At 44.5% G+C, this 26482-nt stretch overlaps 1 protein-coding gene across 14 annotated transcripts in view; it reads right to left on the bottom strand.

Moving 5' to 3' along the window:
• PRDM16 (PR/SET domain 16) overlaps window positions 1–26482 on the bottom strand; it is a 296501-nt gene that overhangs the window by 7861 nt on the left and 262158 nt on the right. For 12 of the 14 annotated variants that reach the window (XM_068658816.1, XM_068658817.1, XM_068658814.1 and 9 more), the window contains 9 exons: window positions 25146–25293; window positions 24836–24989; window positions 19208–20609; window positions 15440–15527; window positions 11449–11618; window positions 9468–9545; window positions 3255–3424; window positions 2299–2473; window positions 811–1041 (listed from right to left, as the gene is read on the bottom strand). In XM_068658816.1, coding sequence (XP_068514917.1) covers window positions 811–1041; window positions 2299–2473; window positions 3255–3424; window positions 9468–9545; window positions 11449–11618; window positions 15440–15527; window positions 19208–20609; window positions 24836–24989; window positions 25146–25293 — 2616 coding nt within the window. The remainder of the gene's footprint in view (window positions 1–810; window positions 1042–2298; window positions 2474–3254; window positions 3425–9467; window positions 9546–11448; window positions 11619–15439; window positions 15528–19207; window positions 20610–24835; window positions 24990–25145; window positions 25294–26482) is intronic. The other 2 variants (XM_068658818.1, XM_068658815.1) reach the window with 1 other exon arrangement.

Raw genomic sequence — 26482 nt, forward strand, 5'->3', positions numbered from 1 at the left:
CATGCGTGAGCGGACAGACAGACAACACAGAAATGACACAAAGTGCAAGGAGTGAAGAAAAAGTGGAGAGCATGACTATGCACGTACAAGCATCAGTGCTGCAAGTATTCGTGGTTCAGGCTGACTGCAGCTCCCTGCCTGGAGCTGCCCAATTGCTGCCCACTCCCTGACGCTGTGCCCATGCCCACAGAGCACTGCTGCGGTCTGAGGTGCAATGAGAACAGCGATGCGCTGAGACTAAATGAGAGGCTGCTCTTTGCATCACAGGACGTTTGTTACAAATGTCAAACTGAGGCAGAAAAAGCAATGCTAAGCCTACACCACGGCCAACAAACTAAGTTTGAAGGTGTATAGGTATGGCTTGATCTCAGGGAAACAAAAATCACTTTTTCCCAGCGCTCTGGTGACTTCACTTGAAGTCAACATTTGGCCACAAATAAAGTGGGTAGCGCAGTGCAAATTGGGCTGTATGCATGTGCCTCTCCCTGTGCCCTGACCAGGGTTTTAGAGACAGACATTATCCACTGAACTGTGGTATGCTGAAAAGGTGCTTTCTGTTTTGGACTAACTCTTTTCCCATTAACTCCTCAAGTCTTGGATATCCATCTTATCACGGATTCTCCTTGCAGTCCACTTGTTTCGTATCCCCCACCATGGTGAAAATGGAATCTTTCAAGTGAATGCTTAAATCAAACTGGAGGTATGATATATGGCTTGAAAAATAAAACAGTAGCACTCACAATCTACCAGTGACACGGGGTCAGAAGTCTGGCCCCCATTTGACTTCTCAAAGGGAACGGCCCACCTCACCTTCGGGTGTGGTCAAAGCTCATGGTGAGAGATGTGGGCTCTTCGTCTTCTTCATCCTCGTATGCTCCTCGGGGCTCTGCGGTGGGTGATACTGTTTCATCCTGTGACTTCCCTGTCAGGCTGTCATCGTCTTCCTCTTCCAGTTCTTCATCTTCATCATCCACATCTTCTGTTTTCTCATTTGATAATCCATGACACTGGGAATTGCCATCAATATCCTGGATTTCTGGCCTGAAATATTTGGTCAATGGGGAAAGAAAAAAAAAGGAAGAAAAGATACCAAATGAGTAAGTCATGCCTTTTCACTGTCATGTAAGACTTCATTATTTTCATATACGTGTATTGAAAACATGTAGAGATGTATCTCTGTACATACACATAGCATTTACACAGCAAGGAAAAGAAAACTGCCGTGTTTTAGGCAGTTAAAAATCAGCCTTCACAATTTCTTAACAGCCAACGAGCATGTCAAGTATATACCAACCCAAACGCTTTTCAAACTAGAATTTTGTCTAGTCTGGATTTAAACGGTGCTTTTCCATCTCTCATAACACCTGTGGGACATGGGGTTTTCCTCCTCTCTGCTTCTGTATTCTAACAACCTCCCTTCAGATGAAGCTTCCTCCCAGAATAATCCAACAGCCAGCCTAAATTCTCTCTCACATTACTTTGCTTATTCATACCAGAGCAGACTCCAAGAGATCAGGAGCGTTAAATTACATTACGAGAATGAGAGTGTGATCCACAGTGCTATGGACTCAGAACCCCACAGGATGCCACCAAGGGACATAAGGTAAGCGTAGCATCTTCACCAGAAATTCTATGCCAGCATGCTCCAGACTGCTTACTGTTCCTATTTGGGTTGTATCATTCTGTGGATTTCTCATACTTACTTTCTGGACTTGAACCTTAATATTAAATCTTAAACTTTAACATTGGCATCGAATAGCTCTTTGTGAAAGCAAGAGAGCTGCAGGTGTGAGTGTTGTTATACATTCAGATTTGCTGAAATCCACAGATACGGATAGATCTGAAACAAACTGGAAGACCAGAAAAGCAGGTGCCTCTGCTCTGTGACAGCACAGGCCGACTGATTTTATGGCAGAAGGTCAACAGATCACTAATGACATTTTTATCTAGTGCTGCAATTGCATTTTATGACAATTGTTGCACTGAAGCTAACTGCAGCAATCTGCCTGCCTGCCTTCTGTCAGCACAACTCCATTACTTGTCCCCCCTGGTTGCTGCTACATCTCTGAATATTAGCATCTCTCATCTAAGCCCTCCTAACTTAAATCACTTTCTGATCATTTTCTGAAAAGACTTAACACCAGGCTTAGAGCTTAAAGTTGATTGCATTTTCCTTTCAAGCTGCTGCATTTCCACATTTCCCTCTTTTGAGTGTTTTAAATCACAGGACAGAGGCCGACCGGTCTTTTAACCATGTTAACAATACATGTCACCAGGTAATTTTATTTGCTTGTCTACCTTTTATCTGCTAAAGTTGATGCTTGATTCATTTCACTATTTGCAATAAAATTTCTGATTTCAGAGAAATACGAATCCTCTTTTTCATCTAAAAGTGCATGGTTGTCTGACTCCGAGTTTGGGGAAGAGGCACTGGTCCCAAGGTGGTTTGTAATGACTCCAGAGTGCTGGCTCACTGAGTGAGAGAAACAAGAAAAGAGAACAGGAGAAACAATCAGATCTTGTCAAAGCTATTGTTAAGAGGAAAAATCGAGGAGGAACATTATGCAACAATCCCCTCACTGTACACTAAGAATGTAATATTTGAGAGAAATCTCATGGACTCATCAACAGAGGCTCATGTTTTCCAGACTTGAACTACAGAGAGAAACACGGATGGTATTTAGCATTTACAGATGGTATATACAAATCAGGAACCACTACCCATTGCATAGCTGTTTGCCTTTAACTTTACCGTAAAGCTTTTCCCTTGGCTGAGAGATCACATAGCTGGCTTCAGCACAGGAATTTCTTCCTTCAGTTTTTCTCTCAGGACAAAGCCTATTTATCTTCTTGAATTTCACACATACATTTCAGGTTGAAAACCCCTGTTGGGTTTGGGGTGTCTGCAACACCTTTGTACCAAAAGATCTCATGATGGGAGGTTACGCACCCCAGACACTGTCCCCAGGAGGTTAGTGTCATGACTGCTGTTCCACGATTGGAAAAGGGCACACGGACAAGAGCGTGGCAGAGCTGAGTGCTCTGCCTGTGTGCCCGTGTTACTGTGATGCACTGCAGCTGTGCTATCACTGGCTGCAGGAGGAGGTGGCATTTGGTTTTTACTACCTAGTGATGCTCAGCATAAAGAAACAGTGCTTTGCATGAAGGCTTCCCCAGGTGACCAGAGAGATGAGAGCACGGTGTCTTCTCCCTCTGGCGCCCCAGCAGAAGCACCCAGCAATGCCATTTGCTACCTGGAACATTCTCGTGTTCGTGTTTCTTAAGATGTCGGTCCAAGTTGGTCTGCTGCCCAAAGCATCGGTTACACAGGTGGCATTTGAATGGCTTCTCCTTGTTATGGATGTTTCGAACGTGCCGCTGGAGGTTGGAGGAAATGCTGAATGACCTGTCACAGTATTTACACCTGAAAAATAGAAGCAAATGCCAAAGAGTGCAACGTGAGCGGAAAAAAAAAAGAAAAAAAGAAAAATCTGACTACCAGAAAACCAGAAAATGTTGGTCTATAAATCTTTACTCAGCTGAGGACCTGGAACGCATGAGGCATTAATCATTCCAGACAAATCTAATATTATTGTTACTCAAGGAGCACAAAGAAAGGATTAGGATTAATTAAGAAGTGCGCCGTCCAAACAAATAAGAATTTTAAACAAAATAATTACTTTTCCACACATCAATGTAAAAACAAGAAAGGTGAGTTAATTTATTTCTCCTTTTGTAGGGGAAGCAGGTGAAATATGGCTGTGGGGAGAGGAGAAAGAAGACAGAATGAGAAGAAAGAAGGGAGGTTAAAAATATAAAACCATTATTAGCTTGCACATCCCTACATGACGCAGATATCTGGACAGACAGACAAACCTAGATTTATTTCTGAAATTCCTTGTGGTACTCAAGATACAGGCAGCAGAGCAGGCCTCTAAAGGCAATTATGGTTATTATTACAGTACAATAGCTCCCAAGAAATACACTCTAGCTTCCAAACAGGATAAGATTTACTCCTATGTAGCAAATATTTGGTCTCTGATGAAAAAAATGTGCAGTGTAAGGAGCCAAGCCAGAATGCTTAGGGAAGCTGCTGAGCGAAGAAATGTTGTCTCTGAAAAATCCCTCGGCAGGAACCATGGTCGATGTGTTGGAAGCTTCTTCAAAGTTGCCATCCCCCTCTCTGGACTCAGATTCCCCCAGAATAAAAGCAAGGCTTCTGTAAACCCCGATGCTGTGAGCTCGGACCTCTGCTCTCCCTCCCAGCGCTGGCACCACTGCAGCTGCTGTACAGAAGAGGGCAGCTTCGAGCCGCAGTGAAAAGTTTCAGGACTACAGCTACAGAAAATTAATTCTCTGAACCAACCTGAGTCCCTCGTTAGGTCTCCCTTTAACTACATCATTTGTACCTCAGCAAAACTGCTTTCCTCATGGCTGTGCTTCCAAAGCTCACGGGAAGCAGAATCCCTTCCCCACTGCAGACCTCTGCAAATCCCACAAACTTATGGGACAAAAGAAAAACCAGAATTCCTGCACAAAACCACTTGCTTTAGCTGAACTGCTCGAAGAGCAGAACTTGTCCCACTGAGCTGAGCTACCAGCTGATAAGGGACAACGACGGTGAGCCAAGGTGTGCATGCTTTAGGACTGCCATTACCCCACTGCTCGAACAGGGCACACAAATATGTCCTGGGCTTCTCATTCAGATGTGAAGCCAGATTTGCCTTGACAATAAGGACATGGTATCGTTTTCCTGCAAACACAACAGATTCAAATGCGACAAGGGGGTGCAAATGTAAAAAATGTATCTTGTGAAACATACACACAATTTCCAGATGTGTTACAGCTGTGATTTTTATTTGCTCTCTAAAACCAAATGGATATTATTTTTGGAAATAGCAGAGATACATTTATGAAACACTCTCTGAATATATTTATGGATTCCATGTCCACCTCTGAATTTCCTACTGTTGAATCACTGAAAAATATTAAGATATCTCAAATAATGAACCTTTGTTATTATTAACATAGGAATAGAGGCAAATCTCTTATTAAATCACAGTTTTCTCAGACTTAAAAAATTGTTTTGTTTTTTCAAAAAATGTGAACTGAACAACCACAGAAGACAAAACGTTATTTGAGCATCAACTGGACGAGCAGTTTATATACTGACAAGGTAAACGTGCCTGGATTTCCAGCTCTTACTCTGCCCCTACCTGCTAGCACCCAACGAATCTGATTTCCTGAGCTGCCAGGCTTCTGCTGTTCAGCATTTCAGAAAACTGCACTGTGCAAAACAAATACCCAATATCCTTCTTATGCTGTGGGGTTTTCCTAAGCAGCTTTGCACAGCTGATTCTACCAACACTGCACCACCAGCTCCCTCCTCTCTGCTGATGCTCTGGTTTTCCCTCCCTGCCTGTCCACACCTCGTAAGCAGGAAATATTTCTAGATCGGATCACTGCTGATCCCACCTCGAGACACACCTTTGCTCACTCCGGGTTGCTTTTCCCACACAGTTCTTACCCTCTTCCTTAAACCTGCCCTCCTCAGTCCAGCTTTGTGCTGCCGCGGGCCGGGCACGAGGGGAGCATCGGGGCTCCAAGCGTGTGCGGCTGCCCCGGGTACCCCGCGCCCATCACTCACGCCGGCAGCTCCAGGGACTTCAAAGGCAGTGCTCGCATGAGCAAGGCAAGAGAGATCTGGCCTCCCGTATGTCAATTTATTTAGATGTTCAGGAAGTCTTTGAAAAGTTCCCTTTGACAGGTCCTCGCTCTAACTATGAGCTATGTGGATCCAGGTTCAGATCCAGAGAAAGGATAAAGAGCTTGTTAAAAAAATAGAAAACAGAGGGGCATTGGAAAGGAGCAATATCTAACGTCTGAAAGTAAAGGGACGAGGGAGACGTACTGTATTATTTGTGGTCCCACCGGGGTCGGTGCTTGGATCTCTGCTGGTTTTAATCTAAATAAATGACCCAGACAGAGGAACCAACTTAAATTCAGGGAAGAGGTGAACACAGAGGCGGGAGAAGAATAAAGCTCAAAAGAAGCTGTATTTACTTTGTAAACAGACTGACAAAATGCTAGTAAAATTTCTTGCTTATCAGTTTAAAGTAACACACCAATAGGCTAAAAAAATACAAAGCAGGATCGAAGGAGAGCTAAGAAGGAGCCAAAGCTGGAACGTGGGAGCTCTAAGGAACAGCAGACAGGGCTAAGTCAGAGCTGGAGGCAACCTGGATGCTCGGTATGACAAACAACGGGACGGGGGAAAACAGACAGCAAACAGCGTAAAAATGAGTAACTGAGCTGATCACCCTATGAAAAAGACAGTTTGGTAACACTGCAGAGGTGACGGTAAGGCATTTGATAACATACTTCATGAAGTTTCAATAGTGTGACTGCGCTTACAAAATTAAAAAAATAAAATTAAAATGTAAAACAGAATTACAGTCACAAAAAACAAAACAAAAAAAACCATAAGGACAGTGACTCTTCCTAAATACCAAGCGCAGTTACAGCAGGGATGAATTTAGCCTACCTTAAAAAAAAAAAAAAAGAAAAAAAAAAAAAGAAAGAAAGAAAATGAGAGAGAAGAGATTCATATTGAACTGTGTGCAATCTGAAATGCCAGGGTAGATGTCAGCTTTAGTTGTTAGTTTCAGCTTAATGCAGATAACAGGACACGGGGGCCTAAAAGGAAATTAAAGAAAAACAAATTCAAAACAGACGTCAGGAAGCACATCTTTATAGGAGGAATCACAGCCTTACAGGCAGTGCTTAAGGACTGGGTGTAATTCAAGAATCAATTAGATGGCATCCTGGAGGGAATGGACATTTGAAAGAAGAAAAAAAAAAAAGCCTTTCTGCATCGAGTAGCTCTTAGTTGTTCTCAGTCCAAGATTTATGTAGTTTGTGTGATTCTGTGATTCCAGGCATGAAAACAAAAACAAGAAGCAAACTCACAGCTACAGTATGCCCTTATGTTCATGTGTGCCAAGCATAAGCAGCTTCATTAAAAATCGCCTTGCCTGCATTTTGCTTTGTAACCTCGGAAGGACAACAAGCTCCTGCTCTGCACAACTTGAGCTGCCACGTAAGTCTGACATGATCTCACAACAAGCCCGAGTTAGTTTGCATTTCTCTGAAAGACGCAGTTCTAAGCTTCGTAGTCCTTTCTACCATTGGGTTTTGCAGTACATACTTTTGAATTTTATAGAAGAATGGAAGGAATTGTGTCTAATTCTATGGTATAGCATGTTGTCTTTAAGCTCATTTTTAGAAAACACAGTGCCTTAGCAGTTATTTCTCTCTCCAAAAACAAGTAGCATTTTCCCTTTTCAATACGAATTAATTGACCTTAATATTGCTCATTTACTATTTATTCCTACCTTGTGCCTAATTAAATAGACAGCTAGTGACTTTAAATGACTTTGTAAAAGCCACACCACTTATCAATGACAATCAGGAATCAAAAAACAAAGCATCTGATTTTCTGCCCTGCATGTTTCTTAATCTATATGTGGACATTTGGTCAGCGTGTAGTAGTTTTATGAACATTTTAATTTATATTTTAACAAACTCCAACACTGACGGAGTCAACAGAAAAAAAAAAAAAAAAAACACAACACTTTTAAACAATCAAATGAAAAGTTATAAGCAAGACATCAATAAAACACTGAAAAATCAGCAACCTGCTTTTACCTGCATAAAGTTGGCACTTTGAAAACAAGCTTTCAAAACAATTACTGCTGCTAAAGTTAAAATCTCGGTTCTCTGAGAGCAAAAGAAAATCAATGATAATTAAGCTCTTCTGTAAATGTAGCACTAACTCTCAGGAGTGCTATTATAATGCAACATTGTCCAGAAGTCAAACCTCTATTGCAAAAAAAAACACACGGGCCATTTTCTGGGAGAAGACCAGATCAAATAAATCTGTATTTTCCTAACCTTTGTTAAGTTGCAAGTCTCCTTTTTTGGAAGAAAACTGGACTAACAATCTCTGAATAATTGGGAGTGAGCATTCTACTCAGACAGGGGTGTACGGTGAATACACAGCATTCATTCAAGGCATATCAAATAACGCAACTGAAAAATCAGAAGACCAGGGAATGGTTCCAAAATATATGTCTGCTTCGAAGAGTTTTTTTTTTATTATTTTTAATTTACCTAATGTCTACACTCAGAATTCTGTATGACTCCATATGGAAAAAAAAATAAAAATTGACTCTGTATGTACCTGGGATTACAATGTGGGAGAAAGTGGCTTCTTAAGTTAAACTAAGCATAAAAATTTGATATATTTGACCAGTTGGCCTTTTGCTGCTCATAAATTTGTTTGTTTCTCTTTATATAATAACTGTTACATTAGCTTTGTTGTGAACTTATGACTGTGTATGGAAATACCATAACATTAGCTACCAAAAATGAAATTGTTCAAATTGTTACTACTGTTTGACAACATGCAAAACACTTACTCATGTTATGGAAAACACAATGCTTGATTTTCAGTGAGCTCTCTATTCATCATTCATTCAGGTTTGCTCATATACTATTCTACAAAGAAATGAACCTAAGCATATTTTTGGCCAAAGTTTTTTTTGAAACTGACTGCAAAACACTAAGAGAAAATATTGGGCAAAAATATTCCATGACAAATGATCCTTCATATATATATACTCACACATACTTACATATATTTTCTCGTGAGGTTTATTGAAATCTAAAAGACTCGCTTAAACAGGAGTCCCTTTAGGAGAGTCCAATGCCCAGGCTGGAATGCACTGCCTTGATTTTCTATAAATGTGCCTGTACGTGCCCTTTTGTCTATACACAACACAAACTGCAGTGTAAAATCAGACTTTTATGTCCACAACAAGAAGAAAATAGTACAGGCTTCTACCTTAGACACCTAACTAAGTCAAACAGTGTCTGAATTCCCACCCTCTGATCACTCTTTTTAAACTTTGCCACTTAAGTTGGAACACTACCTAACTCAGATTTTAAAACATGTATACCACAGGGCTTTTTTTTTTTTTTTTTTTTTTTTTGATCTACTACTCCAGGCACCTCTGACATGCATTAGGAAAAGGAAAAAAAAAAATCTAGCTAGATCCAGCAGTTAATTTACTGGCAAGCCCTTCAAAACAGCCTGATTTTCAGAGACATTCAGCACCTTCAGCTGTCCTTGAGATGAATGGTTAATGTGAGTGTTAAACAACACTGGAAATCAGACCACTCATTTGCCAGCATACATCTAAATATAAGTTAAGTGTCTATCTTCAAGCTGCCAAGCCCGATTATTTTTGGCTGGTACACATAATATACAATCCTATGAATCACTGTATGTAATGCTACAGGACTGCAGCATTATGTTGGCACAACTTTATAGAAAGGAAAAAAAAAACAGAGTGGTGAATGAGGAGCGTGTTGGGAAAGGGGCAGTATCTGGGGGACAACATCACCTGTAGGGCTGTTCTCCAGTGTGTGTCCGCAGATGTCTTGTCAGATTTGCTGAGCGTGGGAAGATCTTACCACAGTACCTAGACAGTGAAAGCCAAAGTAACCATCAGTGCATGAAAGCTCTGCCACATGAGACCAAAATTACAAACACTGTATCACCAGTTGCTATCTCTCTCACTTGTTTTGATACCATTCCCCAAATGAGAAAATTACTTTGTGCATTTATAACTCTGGGCACATATGTTCTGAGGGCAGGAGATGTGGAAGCAAGAACTAACAGCGTGACGTCCACCCCAGAATAACAGCATTTACGGTGCTGAGATACTGGTGGAACCCATTTCCACCAGACACAGAACAGCAGTCAATAACGCTGCAACACTGGGAAGGGCAGGAAAAAAATAAATCAAATGCCTATTATAGGAAGGCTTGGTTCAGACCCAAATTCTGACTTATTGAGTGGCTTATCTTGGAGGCCTGGGGAAGCATGTAAGAACAAAGAAAGGATGCACTGACACATCCTCAGTACATTCTCCCAGCTTCTAGTAATCTGAACGTGCAGATCCTTCTGAGCCTGAAGTTGAGCAGTTGCACTCAACACAGTTTTGCTGAACTTCTTCCATCTTTTCTAAAAGCTTCATGAATGCACAGACGCTTTTGACGTCCTCAGCTTCCTACAGCAGTGAGTTCCTCTGCTGAATTGTGTTGTGTCCAAAAGAATCTCCGGCTTGTTTGAGCTTGTCACTCCTAACTTCATTTGATACTACCTCATTCCTGCATGAGGACAGAGTGGTTAATCACTGACTGCCCACCACTTGAGATTTTTACAGATCTCCTTTATATTCTTATTTAGTTGTTTATCATGCAGAATCTACTTGGTCATCCCCAGAATTCATAGCATGCGCTTCTAGATAAATGCTGCAGCATTGCACTGCTGTTATCAGGATATACTGCTGGGACTCTGACAGTCTGCTGAGAATAAGGAAATGCAGCAATATAAAATAAAATAAGAGAATGAACTGGGATCCACAATAAATCTGATTCAGAGAAAACTCAAAAGGAAGGGAGGTATAAATAAAAACATTAATTGGGAAATAAAATACTCAGAAGGGAAGGTTATGTTCTGTGTCTGTGAAGCCCGATGCTTAATGTTGTAGGAGGAAAATATAGGCAGACTTTCTTAATTTCAGAGGCACTCAGCATCTTCAAATGTCCTTAAAATGAATAGTTAATGGGAGCATTAATCAGTCATGAAAATCCAAATGTTAATTTGCTACTGTATATCTAAATATAAGTTTAGTCCCTATTGGAGCTACAAACCTCACATTTCTGAATCCACAACTGAAATTTGAGCCCAGAGCTCTTGAGGCAGTAGAACACAACAGATGCATCAAACAAAATCTGTGCCCACTTACTGCCCCCAAGAAAAATGAAGCAGGAGCCATCACAAGAACCTCTGGTACTTGCAGGTAAAGCTGTGTAAGCAGATACAGATTTCTATTCCCTTGGTGATACGCTCTGATAGCTGCAATGGATACGTAAGTACTCCTGGGGATAAAGTTGTGTCTGAAAAGAGAGGCTTACTGCACGCTGTTTTTAAAGTTCCATTTTTTTTTGCATAGCTGAGATTGTAATGCATTTACACTGGAAACTGTGGCATTTGCTACCACACACAAGAGACTTGGCTTGGAGAACTCTGTTTGCTTGAGAATCTCCAGATCTGCTCTCAAGGTTATTAAAAATTACAAAGAAAATAGAAGATGCTGATTTTCTACCAGACAAAACAAGCTATTTCAGAGCGAATTAGTCATCAGCGTGCTCTGTTCTAATTCTGCTGCTTCTTGTTTTTCCTGCCCACCCGTACCCAGACAGTGCAGATGACCATGTGAAGTTGCCCTGTGCCCGATGATGTTGCTGTGATGTTGCTCTGTGCCTCGACACACCGGGAGAGCGCTCCCGCTGCTGTGGTGGTGCCGAGGCCCCTACCTGCAGGTGTAGCGCTCCTTGCCCTTGCGCAGGATGGGGTCTGAGAGCGTGGGCGGCGGAGATCGGAAGTTGAAAGGGTGATGAGGAAGGGGCTGCAGGGAAGTGCCGGAGTCTGCCTTCATGGCTGCGAAACTCTCCAGTTTCTCTGTCATTGTTTCTATGGCTGACATCTGCAAGTACAAGGCAAGACCTCGTGTCATTAAAATCCACAGGAAGAACAATCTCGGATGCATAAAACATGTCTTTTAGCACTAGCATGGTGCTCAGAGCCTGGTGCTGATGTTTGCTCTTATTCTCAGGAGCTAGCAGCACAGCGTGAAACGGAGTCACTGAATCCAGCCAGGAAAGAGAGGAACAGTGTATCGGCTTCAGAGGATTCAGAAAAGCTACAGCTGACGAAGCCAGGCTGTAACCATCGGATTGCAGAAATTAAAAAACTTTTTAACCTTCTGCAATGTCCTTGTGTTTACCTTCAGCATGTCAGATTACAAACTGTCTCAGGATACACTCGGCTTCCCTTTCCCCAGGGATGACACCGAAATTCAGACAGTGTGGTCAGCTGCTGAGCGCAGAAGTCACAGCCCAACCCCTCTTCTCCCCCAAACCAGGCAGCCTCGGGAAGCGAGGAGCTTTCACTCCTCACACACACGTTACGCTCGCTCTGGCTCAGAGGGCGAGCAGCAGCGAGCACGGGGCAGGCAGGCAGGCGGCCCCAGGCAGGAGAGGACAGGGAGCTTTGGGGCAGGAGGCAGAAGGATCCTGGCCAAAGTGCAGAGGGAGAGAGCAGGGGAACGGGAACTGCCGGCCACAGAGCTGGGGCTGGAGCCTCAGGGAGGAGGCAGCAGCTGGAGCGGTGGGGGGAGGATCAGGCTCAGGACCGAGGGTGTCCACAGAGAGCCAACGTGTTAATTACAGGTAAGGAAGGTTCAGAAGTCAGTAAAGGTGCTGGAAGGATGGCCAAATTCCTGGCAGGAGAGGAAATGCCAGCCAAAGTAAAACAGAAGTGAGCAGCAGCTGGATGACCTGTGCTTAGGAGGACCACAGTCTGCACAGGCAAAACCTGTCTGCAGGGGAGCGGGAGGCAAACAGGCCTGGAGAGGGGACACGAGTACAGGGCTCCTGTGCACCCCTCCCAGCTCGAGTTTCTGTGACTCAGCAGAGCCCCGATCTCACACACATGGGGATTAAACCAGACCAGAAATGGGGAAAAAGGGAAAAACCTGGAGAAATGGCAGAAGGGGAAAGCAAAAAAAGGAAGAAGAAAGTTGGTCTGCGTGGAAAGAAAAGGACATCTAAAAAAAATAACCCCAAAACAACAGCAACAACAAAAAAGCATTTTTACTTTCATTAACACAAAACAGGAAATCCAAATCCAAGAAAGCAACTCAGAGGACTGCACTAAGATCTCCAGCGCTCAGTTCTGTGCACTCTCGAGAGCACTTTGGAGATACCCAGCTGAAGCGGGGCTAAAACAAACAAGCAAGCCATAAAGCTGCCTCCTGGCTGTGGCTGACATCACCGGGAGAGGGAGCGAGGGGCAGTGGGAGCCGGGACGGAGTCAGACAGCGAGCGGGGAGACAGCGAGCGAGCGGAAGGCAGTAGGAAGCCATATATCAAAACTAGATGCTCTATTGTACAGGAAGGGCTGACCTTTTGCACGTTTACACTTTATTAAACTGGGCTCGGGGGGGAGAAGAGAGCCAAGATATTGTTTAAAATGTATGACTATAAAAAAAAGTTGTCTTAATCACCAAAGAATACATTGTGGAAGGCTGACAACCATTCATAAGCTGTAAAAAAGAGGAGTAGTAAAACCCATTTCTCGATAATAGATCCACAGCCCCTTAGTTGGAGGCTCCCAGCCCATGATAAATAGTAAGTAATACTTAGCGCCAGCCACTTGAAAAGGTTACTTGATCATTTACAGCAAAAGCTCTGCCCCAGCTGCCAGTCATGTAACAAAACCATCACGTTAAAATGCTATCCGGATCTTTCAGAGCTATGCCACTCAGCCCTTTGCTGGAGTACCTGGAGATATCTTTTGTTGTGCCCTGTTCTTTAGGCACTTAGTCAGAGATGTTTGCTGGCTTGATAGCCGTAGGCTTATTTTAAAATTCTAAACACCGGCCATAGCCTCTCCAGTGGTAAAGGCACTTTGCTATTTAGGGAACAACTGCCTGGTTATAATAAAAAAGAAGGGGAGAAGAAAAGAAACTTAACAGGTGAGAAAAGGTTTTCCATTAAGTTATCAAAAAGTTACACCATTTATTTATGTTGTCCAGAGTTTCATTTAAAATAGACAATGTAGGAATAACTCACATCATAGCACAGGAACTGCTGTCAACGACTGGGTAAGAAATAAAAGGTGCCTGAAATTCATTTTAAGAGAGCAAGCATCTTCTGAATGCTCAATCTTTATCACAGCTTTTGGCTTAATCACATCTCACCCAGGGCCCTCTCTGAGATCTGGGGAATTATTCACAGAAGGAGAGACTTAGACCAGACGTGGGCTTTGAGTGAGAGAAACACATGTAGAGGGGCCTCTAATTCGTCTGGTGGATGGATGTTGGTCCTAACGAAGAAGACAGAAGCAGGAGCCCCTGAAAATGTGAGTTTTTTTAGGAAAACATCCAGGATAATATTGGATGGGGATCTGCTACGTAAAAAGCTCATGTATTCTTGAACAAATGCCCTGCCCTCATTCACCTTTAGTATTTGGAATATCTGAGTGATTAAATAGCAGGGGAACAGCCGCTGTCGAGATGGAGTGATCTTTACACAGTAAGCCCTTCATTAAAATTTAGTTATCAGGAAGTTTCAGGCTCGAGTGATTGTAAATTTTAGGCTATTCTGCGTGATAAGCTGTTAGAGATAACCAGACCTTCCACATCTTTTCATCGCCATGGGAAGAGGACGTGGTCAGGATTTCGTGAACAATGTTAATAACCTTCCACCCAATGCTTGCTCCTGCTCAGGGTCTGCACGTTTCTCATCGTCTTGTTGGGTTGCTTTGCTGCGCTAGCTCCTCCCTGCTATCAGATTCTTTACAGGCAGATATCCCCACTATTCTAACTCACACAAACACAGGATGTTCCTGGCCAGCCTGTCACCATTATCCAGCCTGTATGAAGGAAAAATCAGGGGAAGTTGTTAACCAAACTCTGAGGCTGATGCAAAACAATGAAGAAACTAAGTTTAGCTGTGAAAACAACCAGGATCCAGCTTTCACAAACCTGCGAGTTATTTATCTAAGGTGGGAAACATTATCAGACAAGAACAATGCATGTGAATATAAAGGAGAGCAGAATAATGAGCACAGAGCTCAGCTCCCACTAAGTGCTCACGGCAGGAGGGACGGAGGATGGTGGTGACTGTCACACCGAGAGGCCATCGGGTACCTTGTGGCAGAACCGTTACCGCTAGGAAGCAAGGGCAAGAGTAACACCACCCTCACCACTGGACAGTTTAGCTACCACTTAAAATATAAGGTTTTTTTTGGTGAACTGGGGTTGAGTCTCATGAACAGTCTCTGCGCACTAAGGACCCAGCACAGCTGCACCATGGGCTGGCCACCACCTTTCCCAGGAGGTAGATCTGGACTCCAATCACCATCATCCCACTTTTACACTTTCTGAGTGATGTAAAGGGAGCGTTGGGCAGGTATAAAATGCTACTGCCTAGATGCTAGTGTCTTTCTCCACTTTGCACTACTGCAAAAGCCTGCACCAGGTGTTTCCAATGAAAAAATTATGTCGGCACTCTGGCATGTGGAAGTTTGGCAGCCTGTACGAGCTGTCCAGACCTTAGCCCTGGTCTTCTGTTAATGCAAAAGCAACAGCAAGACATTACTGCCACCATCCTCAAACTATGGATGAAATTAAAAGTATTTAAAAGTAACTGGTGGAAAATACTGGAGTTTCCATTCAGGCCCTTGGATGAAAAGAATCTGGTGCACGAGACTTGCGCTGCGTTACAATTTTACTGCTTTTACCTGGGGGTGGAATAGCAGCGGGGAGGGTCGCAGGTACTTCTCCTTTAGGGCACCCACAGGGTCCGTCACCTTCCGCTTCTCCACCCTGCTGGACAACAACACAGAGGGTTACATACCTTCCAGGGATATAGGCAGGAAAGAAACAGCCAAGTCATTTGCAGAGGTGTTTAAATTATATAGATGAGGCTATTCTCCGATCGACACGAATGCCTCTCTCCCCCTTCTACCGAATACTACAAACAATGACCCCAAACGTTACTGGCAAAAGGTACTGGCAGAGATATGAAACTGATCTCCTGTTCTGGGCAGCATTTTTCAGCCACCAGACTGATGACAAAGAAAACATTTTGCTCTTTCCACATGAGACCTAACGGCTCTGCTACAGTGGTTTATATGCCACTGTGTGAAAAAAATCACACAGAGCAAAAGCAATGTTTTAGTGGGAGAAGCTCTGGAGCCCACAGCAGGCAGCCACTGCACAGACACAAATTCTCTTTGAGAGTTTGTCTTTATCTTAAGAGTTAACACGGGCCAGACTCTGCAGCCCCATGTGTGCTGAAATCATTAGGTGTTTCATATTTATTTCCTCCCTTGCAGCTGAGATATAATTTGCATTATTTGGCAAGCCTAATGTGGACAACAGTTTAAAAAGTTCGGAACTGGTGGGCGATGTCAGAAGTGAGTCAGGAACCCCAGCTCTTCCCACATCGCGGTTCATTCATGTCCTCCCTGCTCCAGCACCTCACCGTGCAGGAACAGCCCAAAAGTTAGGCTCGGGTGTTTGAAATGCTGGCTTTGCTTTCTGAAAGTATCCTGCCTGCAGGAAAACCATGGTGTGGAATCACCCAAAAAGAGAATCCGAAATGTCCTCTGGGGGAAAGTTGTCTGAAAGCAGCTCCAGTAAGTGCAGCTGCATCTTTAAATTACAGGAACCAAGTCCATCCCAGCTAAACCAGCAGAAGTCCAATAGTAAGAGTAATTTTAACTACATTAGTCCAGCATAAATGAGAGCAAATTATTTTGCTGCGTTTCAGCTGATTGGTGTGTGGATCAAATTACCAAAGAGTTTAAAAGAAGAGTCATGCAGAGTGCTATTTAGTGAACTGTAGTTAATCTGCATTTAATTTCTCTTAGGTAGAAGAAAAGAGAAGAGCTGGATTTGAAATGCAGCCGTAATTACTGTGCTTGGGAAGGTGTGCGATTTGATGGGCACGAGTTTGCAGAAAAACAGCAGCCTGTAAAACAAGACGTAGGAAGTTTCTCCCTGACACGAGGCCCAGCAGCAAAGGGCAGCTCCCAGCACCCTGCCAGCAGAGCTGTGCTGTCCCTGACGCCTTTGGGACCCCCGGGAGCTGGCCCCACCTGCATCAGGGCCGCAAAGCCCGCGGAGCAGTGATGGCATCTGCACAGCCCCACCACCTCCCAGCAGTGAGAACACGCCAGGAGCACAGGGCAGCCCCGTCAGAGCTGAGCAGTGCCGTGACTCGGGGATTAGGATGATCTGCCCAGCCGCTGCCTGAGAACGTTACCTTAACAAGGCCGAGCTAAAAACTGCTCTGATTTCAGGCTGTCTGGCTGCATTAAATTATATCACCAGGAGAAAATGTCAAGGATTTAAGTGGCCTTTGGGAGAAAAATGAAGGAGCCAAATGATGTGAGAGAGTCTGATAAAGAGAAGTTTAGAAACAAAATATTTCCATATTTTTTAAGCTGGGACTTGGAAGCTCTGCTGTTTAGCTCATTACATCAGAAGTCTGATTCGCAAGCGACTCCACCACTGCCTTTCTATTTTAATGTATTACTAAAACTACATGCATCCCATGGAATGCAACAAATGATGCCCCCATCCTTCACTTCCATCTGTCTTCTGGACCTTTACGGTTTTCCCGAGGCTGCTATTTTAATTGGCAACTGCTTTTTCAGCCCATGTTATTTTAACTTTCCTACTGAGAATGCCCAGAGGTGGCAGAATCCGAAGCTCACTCTCCGCTTTTGCCTCCCTATCCCATTTATTTTTGCACAGAAGTACTTTTTACAAAAACAAATAGCGGACTATTTGCATCATTACTTATTTTTCCAGCAGGAGATGACCACGATGGGCCCCAGACAGAATACTCTGCACGTCCCAGGTTGTGATGCAGCGTTTCCATCACAGATGGTAAGCGTGGAAGCAACCAACACGGCACCGACCCTGAGAGCGCTGGCAAAGCGAGAGACGCTTTCTTAATAGCAAGCAACAAGGGCTCGCTAATCCTCCTCTCAGCTGACAGTTCCTTGGCCCCGTTAGGCATTGACATCATTTTTTCCCACAGTTATCAAGCATACAATAGCAGCAAGGCAGTGACATAGGTGCTGTTCTCCTGGCTTGCTTTTCCAGCCAGCAGGGAAGGCCACGCCACCCGTTGCTGCTCGCAGCCCTTTGAACACTCAGGCGAGCCGTGCCGGTGCTGACACAATCGCGCGGCGGTGACGATGAGTCTTTCCAGTGCCAGAAAACACCGGCTTCTGCAGCACTGCCATTACCTTCCCAGCACTCTGGGCTACCCCTGGGCTCACTGTGCAGCCCTGCAGCACAATATTCATGTTAACTCCAGAGCAAGCCACTAACTTGGGCAGGCACTGAGCAGGGGAGCCCTCTGGCCAAACCTGCGTACCGAAGTGGGCGGTTATAAAGCAGTTCGTGTAGCCTAAAAGTATTAATTCCATGTTAACATCTAAAGTAAACTGGTTTGGGACACCTCCTCTCGCTGGACTTTGCTAAGAACCAGCAAAAGGTGTTTGCTATGTGACAAAGATGTCTCGGCAGCAGCAGGAAGACAACAAAGGTAGTGGCAGTGCCTGCAGGGGCAATATAACTCACTGGTACACCCACCTTAAAGCTCAAAAGAATTGTACTTTAGAAACAGAATCCATAAGCAGCCCTACAACAACAGAAGACCCAAACCTTTCCTTTACAGCTTCTTCTGCATTCCTTCTTTCTGGAATTTTAGCTGGCACTTAGATAACTTCATCTACTCTGCCTTACACAAGCCTTCCACGTACGACTTATTCTAGGAGTGACACGACAAACCTGCCTTCCTCAAAAACATCCACTCAGTGAAACTGGAAAACCCTGCATAGCTTCTAAGAAAGGTGATTGTGCAAGAAACGTTTCTGGGACACATCTAGATAACGTGCTACCATGCACTTACTCAGTACTCGTTACTCCAGACTAAAAATTGTTTCAAAAGCCTGGGTCTGCAACAGCAGTTCCTATGAACTGAATAACTCCAAGGAATTAGAAAGAAAAAGGGGGGCGGGGAGAAAAAAAGGTGAAGTGGCTCACAAAAGGCCATCAAAGAAGTGAGTGGGAGAGCTGTATTTGCAGGCTCCCAGGGCTCCTGACTCATTCCCAAGCCATGAGAGCCCGGGCTCTGAGGCATCTGAACTCTGCATTCTTATCGAATCAAACCTCTGGAATTTCCCCAGCAGAAGTGCCATCTTAGTGTTGGCTCGTGGGAGAGTCCTTAAATAGGCCAAGTTTCTTCTTTATCAAAATAAAGATGTGTTCTTTATACATATTGATTATGAGTACTCCTTTCAATTATTCAGCCCTTGTCATTCAGGAAATTCAACGTGCTGCGACAAAGGACAGAGAAGTACTGTCGTCTTTATCAGATTTTCACTGCTCTTTCTGAACAACCTACATTCAGATCTGCCTCAGGTTGTGATGTCAGCTAGAAAATGAGCTCATTAGAGGAAAAAAGTTAAGGCAGGGTATGTTAATACCTGTATATGGGGTCCATGAAAAAGGGTGATGGCTTAGCATAATGCAGGGATGGTTGCTGAGGCAGCTGAGACTGGGAAATCTTGGGTAAGACTTCACTTGCCATTAGTTTCCTCTCCCCATAAATGTGGTTTTTGCGTGGCTCTCTTCCTCCGTTCTGACTGGCTCGGATGCGGTTGCCAATGCTCAGATCCAGTGGCTGTTCTTCCCCTGAGGATGGGGCCGGCAGGACCTTAGGTGGTGGCAGGATTGGCTTTATCTCTTTTGGCTTTGTGGTGAGATCGAAGGGCGACTCCGAGCTGGTGCTGCCCACCTTGTGGAGGTCCCGGGGTGACTTTGGTTCTGCCTTGACCAGCAAGTTGTGATTGAGGCTCCGCTCCGTGAAAGGGTAGAGGGAATGGGGGAAATTGGGGAGGAACTGAAACGGAAACATGGAATGATACGGGAGTGAACCCATCTTTTTCTCCTGCATCCCCATAAAGCCAGGCCCAAAATATTTCTCTGCAATGGAGGCGATGGCTTTAATAGAGTCATTGGCTGCTCCTGTGGTGGGTAGCAGGTGCTCTTCAGGGGGAGGAAAGAAGGAATGCTGAGAATAGAAGAGAGGGATCTCGCTGGTATTGTTGGTGGAGCTTGCTGACACAGAGCTGCTGACAAAGTCTGGTTTGCTCTCAATTTGTTTGCTCTTATCTTTCGTTTTGTCCCTGTCGCTCTCTGCGTCGCTGTCCAGGTCAGAGCCGGTGCCAGTGGTGGTATCCAGGTCTGTGCCCGTGGTTGTGTTCACATCCTCGAAGTCACTGCCGTCGGACATGTCGCTGTTCCTGGCTTTTAGCTTCTCCAGGTAGGAGTTTTCCAGGCTGCTTTCACATTTCTCCTCTCCCGAAGCGGCCTGGTTGCTGTTGCTTACTGCAGAAATCAGAGGAAGTGCCGGGTTCCCAAGGGGGCTCGGAAGCTTTGCGTCTTGAGTGTGGTTGAGGGGACTTTTGAGCAGTTGTGTGGGTGGTAACAAGGGGGGCCTGGGGTACAGAGACGGTGGGAAAATCCCGGGGAATCCTGGAGTGAGGGCAGGAAATGCTGGGGGGGCAGGTGAGAATGGAAGACCCCCTGGGTGGGGTCGGGATGGAAAATAATCATTAAATCCCAGGCTGGCGTGGTTGAGGTTGGGAGAGGGCTTGGACTTGTCCATCATGGAAGTGGGCGTTAAGGGGAGGCCTGGGGCAAAGATTCCCCCCGGGTTGTAATGGTTCTTGCCCTCGCAGAAGCGCCGGTGTTTGTTGAGAGAGGAGGTAGTGCTGAACATTTGGCCACAGTCCTTGCATTTGATCTGGGTGCGACAGTCCGCGTGCATCCGCTTGTGACGGCAGAGGTTGGAGAACTGCGTGTAGGATTTGTGACAGACCTCACCTAAAGCATCAACAGAAACCAAAAACAAAAGCAATATGAAATTAACAGGAAATTGCATGGAATTCACCAGGAGCTTCATCAGCGTCCCACTCTCCTTTCACCCTGCCCCTAAAATCCTGATTCCCTGAGGCAGAGGAGATAAACAGCAAGCTGTATGCTGCTGGACTGGCTCTCTAGAAACCCAGCTTCAAATGTCTTCAGCTGAGGCTTCCCTACATGCCTTTAGGCACAAAGTTTTTTGTGCTTCAGCTCCCCCTGTACAAAATGAGGCCAATGAGCCCATCTGGTCTCTCTAGCTTGCAAGGATGTGGGAAAAGCGATCTCCCTCCTTAAAGGTCGACGAAGGACTCAGCAACACCAGGGCGTGATCCCGGCTACTTTTAGAAAAGGGAGAGGCAGCCCTGGGAATCCTGGGCAAGGATGCTGGAAGCGATGCTGGGGGGGGGGCTGCAGGACCCCCGGAACAGCTGGCAGAAAGCAGCGATTCCTCCGCGCCCAGCCACTGCCCCGCTGGCACGGGCAGGCCTCGCAGGGGGGATCCTGGAGGTAAGAGCACAAATCCCTTCAGATAAACCTTCTCGACAGAGCGTCTCTCCAGGAGCTATGGAGATCCGAGGGGATGTGCTACCCCTCCTCAAAGTATTTTACATTTATTTTCAATAAATCAAACATTTTAATGACAATGCCTATTTAGATTAACTGGCCTGCCTTCCCTCCGGTCTTGGCATGGCAGGAAGTACTGAAGGCTGGAGGCAGAAGAACTTTGCCTCGTTTAATCAAATCTACCCTTTCTTTAATGCCATTAATAGTAAGTAACCACTCCGTGGGGATGTTCTATAAATACTTGGCCAGCCAGAGCTCAGTTCAGCTGGAAGTGGGGTGGATGCTGTACTCGCTGAATTAGCAGGACACTCCAGCAATGCCAGGTTAATTCTACATCTCCGTTCTCTTTAATGACCTGCACACACAGAGCTGTCACAATGTCAATTTTTACAACCTCTTTCACCTACAGACTGTTGGTGTGAAAGGAACAAAGTATGAAAAAAAAAAAAACAAAAAAAAACAAACTTTTTCCTATATACCAAAACACTGTAGCTTTTTATTATCTAGTGCCTCTTTCAACATAGGAATAAATCCTGCTTCTTGGTGAATTAACATGCTTCTTTCACAGGAGAGCTGCTGTTATCACCACTTTGTAAACATGGAAACTGAGACAAAGAGAGGGAAAGCGCATTGTTCAGGGTCAGGCAGGCAAGGACCTGAATCCAAGTCTCCCAGCACCCAGCCCTCCAGCCCAGAGAAAAGCAGCCTGTCCATCCATCCTTCCTGCCTCCCAGCTTTTACTGATAGGTACACACAAGCTTGATTTTCCCTCCAGTTTGTTTTCTGAATCGTTTGGATTTTCATCAAGATTTGAATATCAAAAGACAGTCAAAATATATCACTGGCAGCTCTGAAAATATAAGGGAAAACCCTTTCAGTAAAATACAAAGCAGGGATTACTAAAATTGGACAAATTTGCCATTTCAGTTGAAATGAGCATCGCAAAATTCAGTGGATTGTCACTGAAGGGCCTGCTGCGTCTGGCTTCTGACTGCACTAGAAATTTAATGTGAACTCAGAGTATTTTGGCCTTCCTGCTTTGGGGCTTGACACAGCAAGGAGCTGCAGAGGAAGCACAAACAGAAGGAGAACTAAAAATTCCTCATAGTTGTTTGTTTTTTGTTTTTTTTTTTCCAACTCAGACAAGTTCCAGTATTGAAGCAACAGCTTTTTAATGATTCTGTTCAAGCCATCCCTTAGACTTTCAAGGAAAGGGCTTTTGTATTTTTATTTTTTTAAACTTTATTTTAAAATATTTTCTTAAAAACTAATCTAAACAGAGAACTGAAAGGAAACACTTCTCCATTTATTTTCCTTAAAACTGAGAATCTGTTGGATACAACAGCCTCTGACTCTAGAGAAATGTCAGCAGAGGGATCTGCCAGCACCTGCGTAACTCTGCAGTCCCACAGCCCTGTTCCCTCAGAGCTGTCCCTGTCCCTTGTCCTTGCAGGAGATGCACTCGCTACCCGACAGCCTCAGATCCATGAGGTCCATGAGAAGTGCTGTCCCCCCACAAGCACTGTCCGGCTAAAGTCAGGCACCCGGCTGCATTGCTGTGTCTCTGCTTTGACTCTACTTTAAATACTTGACTTTAACTCCAGACTGGGTATTTTTCTTAACCTGCTTGTCTGTGCAAAGCCACCCTCCTTAGGGTTGTGGGAGGGACTGTGCACGCTCAAATGAACAGGTTTGTGCAAAGACTTCTGTGGGTAAGGACACCTTGTGTGAGTTCCCTCTCGAATTACTGATAATTTCTGAAGAAATGTCACATTTGGGTGGATTTATTTAAAATATGTTTGTATATATTTTTCTTTCCAGAACAAAATTACCCCCTTCTAATTTTAACCGTCTCCCTTGACATGTGCCAAGAGATGTTATATTGTGGTTTGGAAGATACACACAAGTTTATAATAAATGGCTAATCTGCCTAAGCAGATGGTATCACAACCGAGTGCACTTTCTGTCAGTTTTCACTGGCTCAACACTGTGCTCGTGCTGCTTGTGTTATTTTTGTTGTAAAAAAAATAAAAAGAAAATAAAGATTACAAAAGCTACATTTTCAAAGAGAATTAGGCTCCTTGTTTCCATTTTCCACCCCAGGAAGAGTTGCTATAGCCTCCTCATATACGCAATACTGCACAAATTTCCCTGAATGAAAGTGTTACAGGTATAAGAGCTCACATCATCATTCTAAAATAAGGAAAACTGGAAAAAAAAAAAAAAAAAAAGTTTAAATCCCCAATTACACAATGATTTAGTCACTGTGCATGTAATGTCCCTGCCTGCTGTTCTGCATTTTGCAGTTATAAAGTTTTTTTTATGCTTTTTTTTTTTTTAAAGCCAGGTATAATATTGTGGGGAAAACAACAACAACAAAAAAAACAAAGCAACCAACCACTTTTTTTTTTTTCCCACTGAACAGGAAAGAAAACCTTTCCAGGGAATCCTGCCTCACGGCTCCCCTAAAATTGCTAATGGGTTCCATATTAACGCATGTGACTCCACCTGGTACATCTGAACTAAGCAGAATCAGTCTCAGTTGTTTTACACACTGATTTAGACTGACAACTCCCTAATTCTTATGAGGTGAGAGTGAGGAGATTATGAGAAGAAATCATTCATCTCACTGCAGCAATACTATGAGATTCAAATTATCTCTTTCATGTGCCCGTCATCAAATGAAAGATTGCATCAAAATGAGCAATACGAGTATTTTTTCTTCCTCTGCTGACACCCATCTGATTATCTCAGAACACATTAATGAAACGAGTCTCTCAGGATACCCCTGCATGCTGTTCCCATTATACCAATAGGGAAAAAGGCAAAAGGGGGTTCAGTGGCTTCCCTACCATAACATCAAAGCCTGGAATCAAACCCAGATCCTGCTCTGTGCTTTAATGACACTTTCTGAAGAGTGTCAGGAAGTAGTCCCTAAAGTTTCTATAGCTTTGTTGTGACACAATCCACTTTTCTGCACAGTTATCAAAATCCAATAGGTGCTGTGTCAATTAAAGAAATATACAACCCCCAAAAATGACAAGAAAGGAGATGAATGGCTCTTGAGGGAAAACGCTCTTTTGGAAATATTGCACTAAAGCGAGCACTAAGGACACAGTTAATCTGCTATTTATTTGCCTTCCAAGTACTATCTAGATGAAACATGCAGTAAATAAAGAGGAAAAAACTCTCTTTTTAAAAAACACCTTCTTCACGTCTCCGTGACTACTCCAAATTCTGTTCCACAGCTAGAGGATTTGAGGCACCCCTGAAAAACACCTCGATCAGGCTGTGCCAGCTATTTATTTATGTCACCAACATGAACATTCAAAAATTATTAAGGGAAAAAAGAAGAAAGAAAAGATATGAGAAAATGGCATCACTGGGACTGCTGAGAGACTCAGCTTTTAACTTGTCAAGAAAGTCAAAAACTGCCATGAATGTTTACTAAAAAAACAGGGAGCATGCAAAAAAAAAAAAAATTGCTGCGGAATTTCATCTTGTGCTCTGACCTATAAAATTACAGCGGCTGCTCACAGAGGGACAGCTAGTACTGGGGGGCCCCGCAGGATACGTGCAATTATAGCAAGAGCCAGAACTCTGTGATGGCCGTGACAACTTACATATGAAAGGTTTGACAGTACTGTGAATGTGCTTGTGTTGTTTGAGGCCAGACGAGGTGGCAAAGGTTTTGCCGCAGTCGGGGCAGGCATGGGCTCGCGCGCCAACGTGCTGGGAACGGATGTGCCGCTGGAGGTTGCTTGGGTCGGTAAACACCTGAAAGAGAAAACACCTTCAGGGAGCGGAAACAAAGCCGGAGGGAGAAGACCGGGGCCGTTACTGGTACAACGGGAGCTGGCCCGAGCAGCAGCACACGGCCCCAGCGCCCTCTTTCCCCAGAGCTGCCTGCGGTTGCCGCGTTCGGCGCCGTACCTTGACACAGTTTTCACATTCAAACCGCTTCCCACTGTCGTGAGACATCTGGTGACGAATCAGGTTGGATTTCCAGTTGAAGGCCTTCGGGCACTGGTCGCACTTGTACTCCCGCTCCTCAGTGTGGATCACCATGTGCTGCTCCAGGCTGCAAGAGAGAAAGGGGGAAAGGGGCCCGGGGCCCGCTGAGCCAGGCCCGCGCCACCACGCACCCTGTCCATGGCACCGAGGGGGTGTGAAATGAGCCACGACTGATGGGGACGACAGAGAAACCGGCCAGGGCTCGTGGTGTGGGGCCAGGATTGACTACAGCCCCCACGCACGACCCCCTATTAGAAAGCAGGCGAGCAGCACAGCAACAATGGAAGGTGCGGCCGCAGGCACATTTCTGGCATTTATTTCACAGATGGAAGCTGCCCTCGCCGCCTCAAAATGCTGCTGGGTTTTGTGACTTACTAAATACCTGAGACCAGTTAGAAGGGGGAGAGGGAAGGTAAAACCAGACCTGACCCTGCGGGGTCCCGAAAGGAAAAATGAGCACTTTGTGACCAAGATTTCTATGGCATCCCCACAGGGAAAGACAAGATATGAGCTGCTGCTGCTGAGGCTATCGCGTTGCCGTTTTCGTGGGCACAAAGCCCACGGCTTCCCGGAACACGGCAACTTAGCGTTGGAAAGAAACACGATAGGGTGCAAACACATTTCACTTCGAAACGTCAGACATCTTTTATTACTTAACTCGGCAATTTCAGCTTCTGCCAACTGGCAGCCTCCCTCGGACCAGGAGGACGATGGCAAACCCAACCGGCTGCTGGACGCGGGCCACAGCAGGGGAACGCGGCGCTCGCTGCGCTGCCCCTCCACCGCAGCCCTGCCTCTGCCTCGTCCCGAGCACCAATGCAAGCAGCAGGCATCCTGCTACTCTCCGAAAAACCTCCTCCTCTTTCAAGTTGTGATAGTAAATATTCATGAACGTGCCCCTTGTAAACTGACAATCCACTCATTTTAAAGAAGCAATATTCATTTTTGCTAAAAAAATGGTGTTCTTAACACTATGAAATTTTTTACACGTACAAAGAAATATATACTTTTCATATACATATATAAAAATATGTTCCTGTTAACTGTGATTTATGAGTTTATTTAGAGCAAATATGGACAAACTAATATGCTGTTTAGAGGCAAGTACCTACTGGGATTAGCAAAACATTTATTTATTTAGTCAGCTGCTAAATGCTCAATTTCAGTTCCCCAGTGGCACTCTTGATTTGATCTGTATTAACTTCTGAAAAATTATAAGACCATCTAGGTATGCTGACTGGATTTATTCTGTGTTT

This window comes from Anas acuta, chromosome 22 (genome assembly GCF_963932015.1).
Source record: "Anas acuta chromosome 22, bAnaAcu1.1, whole genome shotgun sequence".
NCBI lineage: Eukaryota > Metazoa > Chordata > Aves > Anseriformes > Anatidae > Anas > Anas acuta.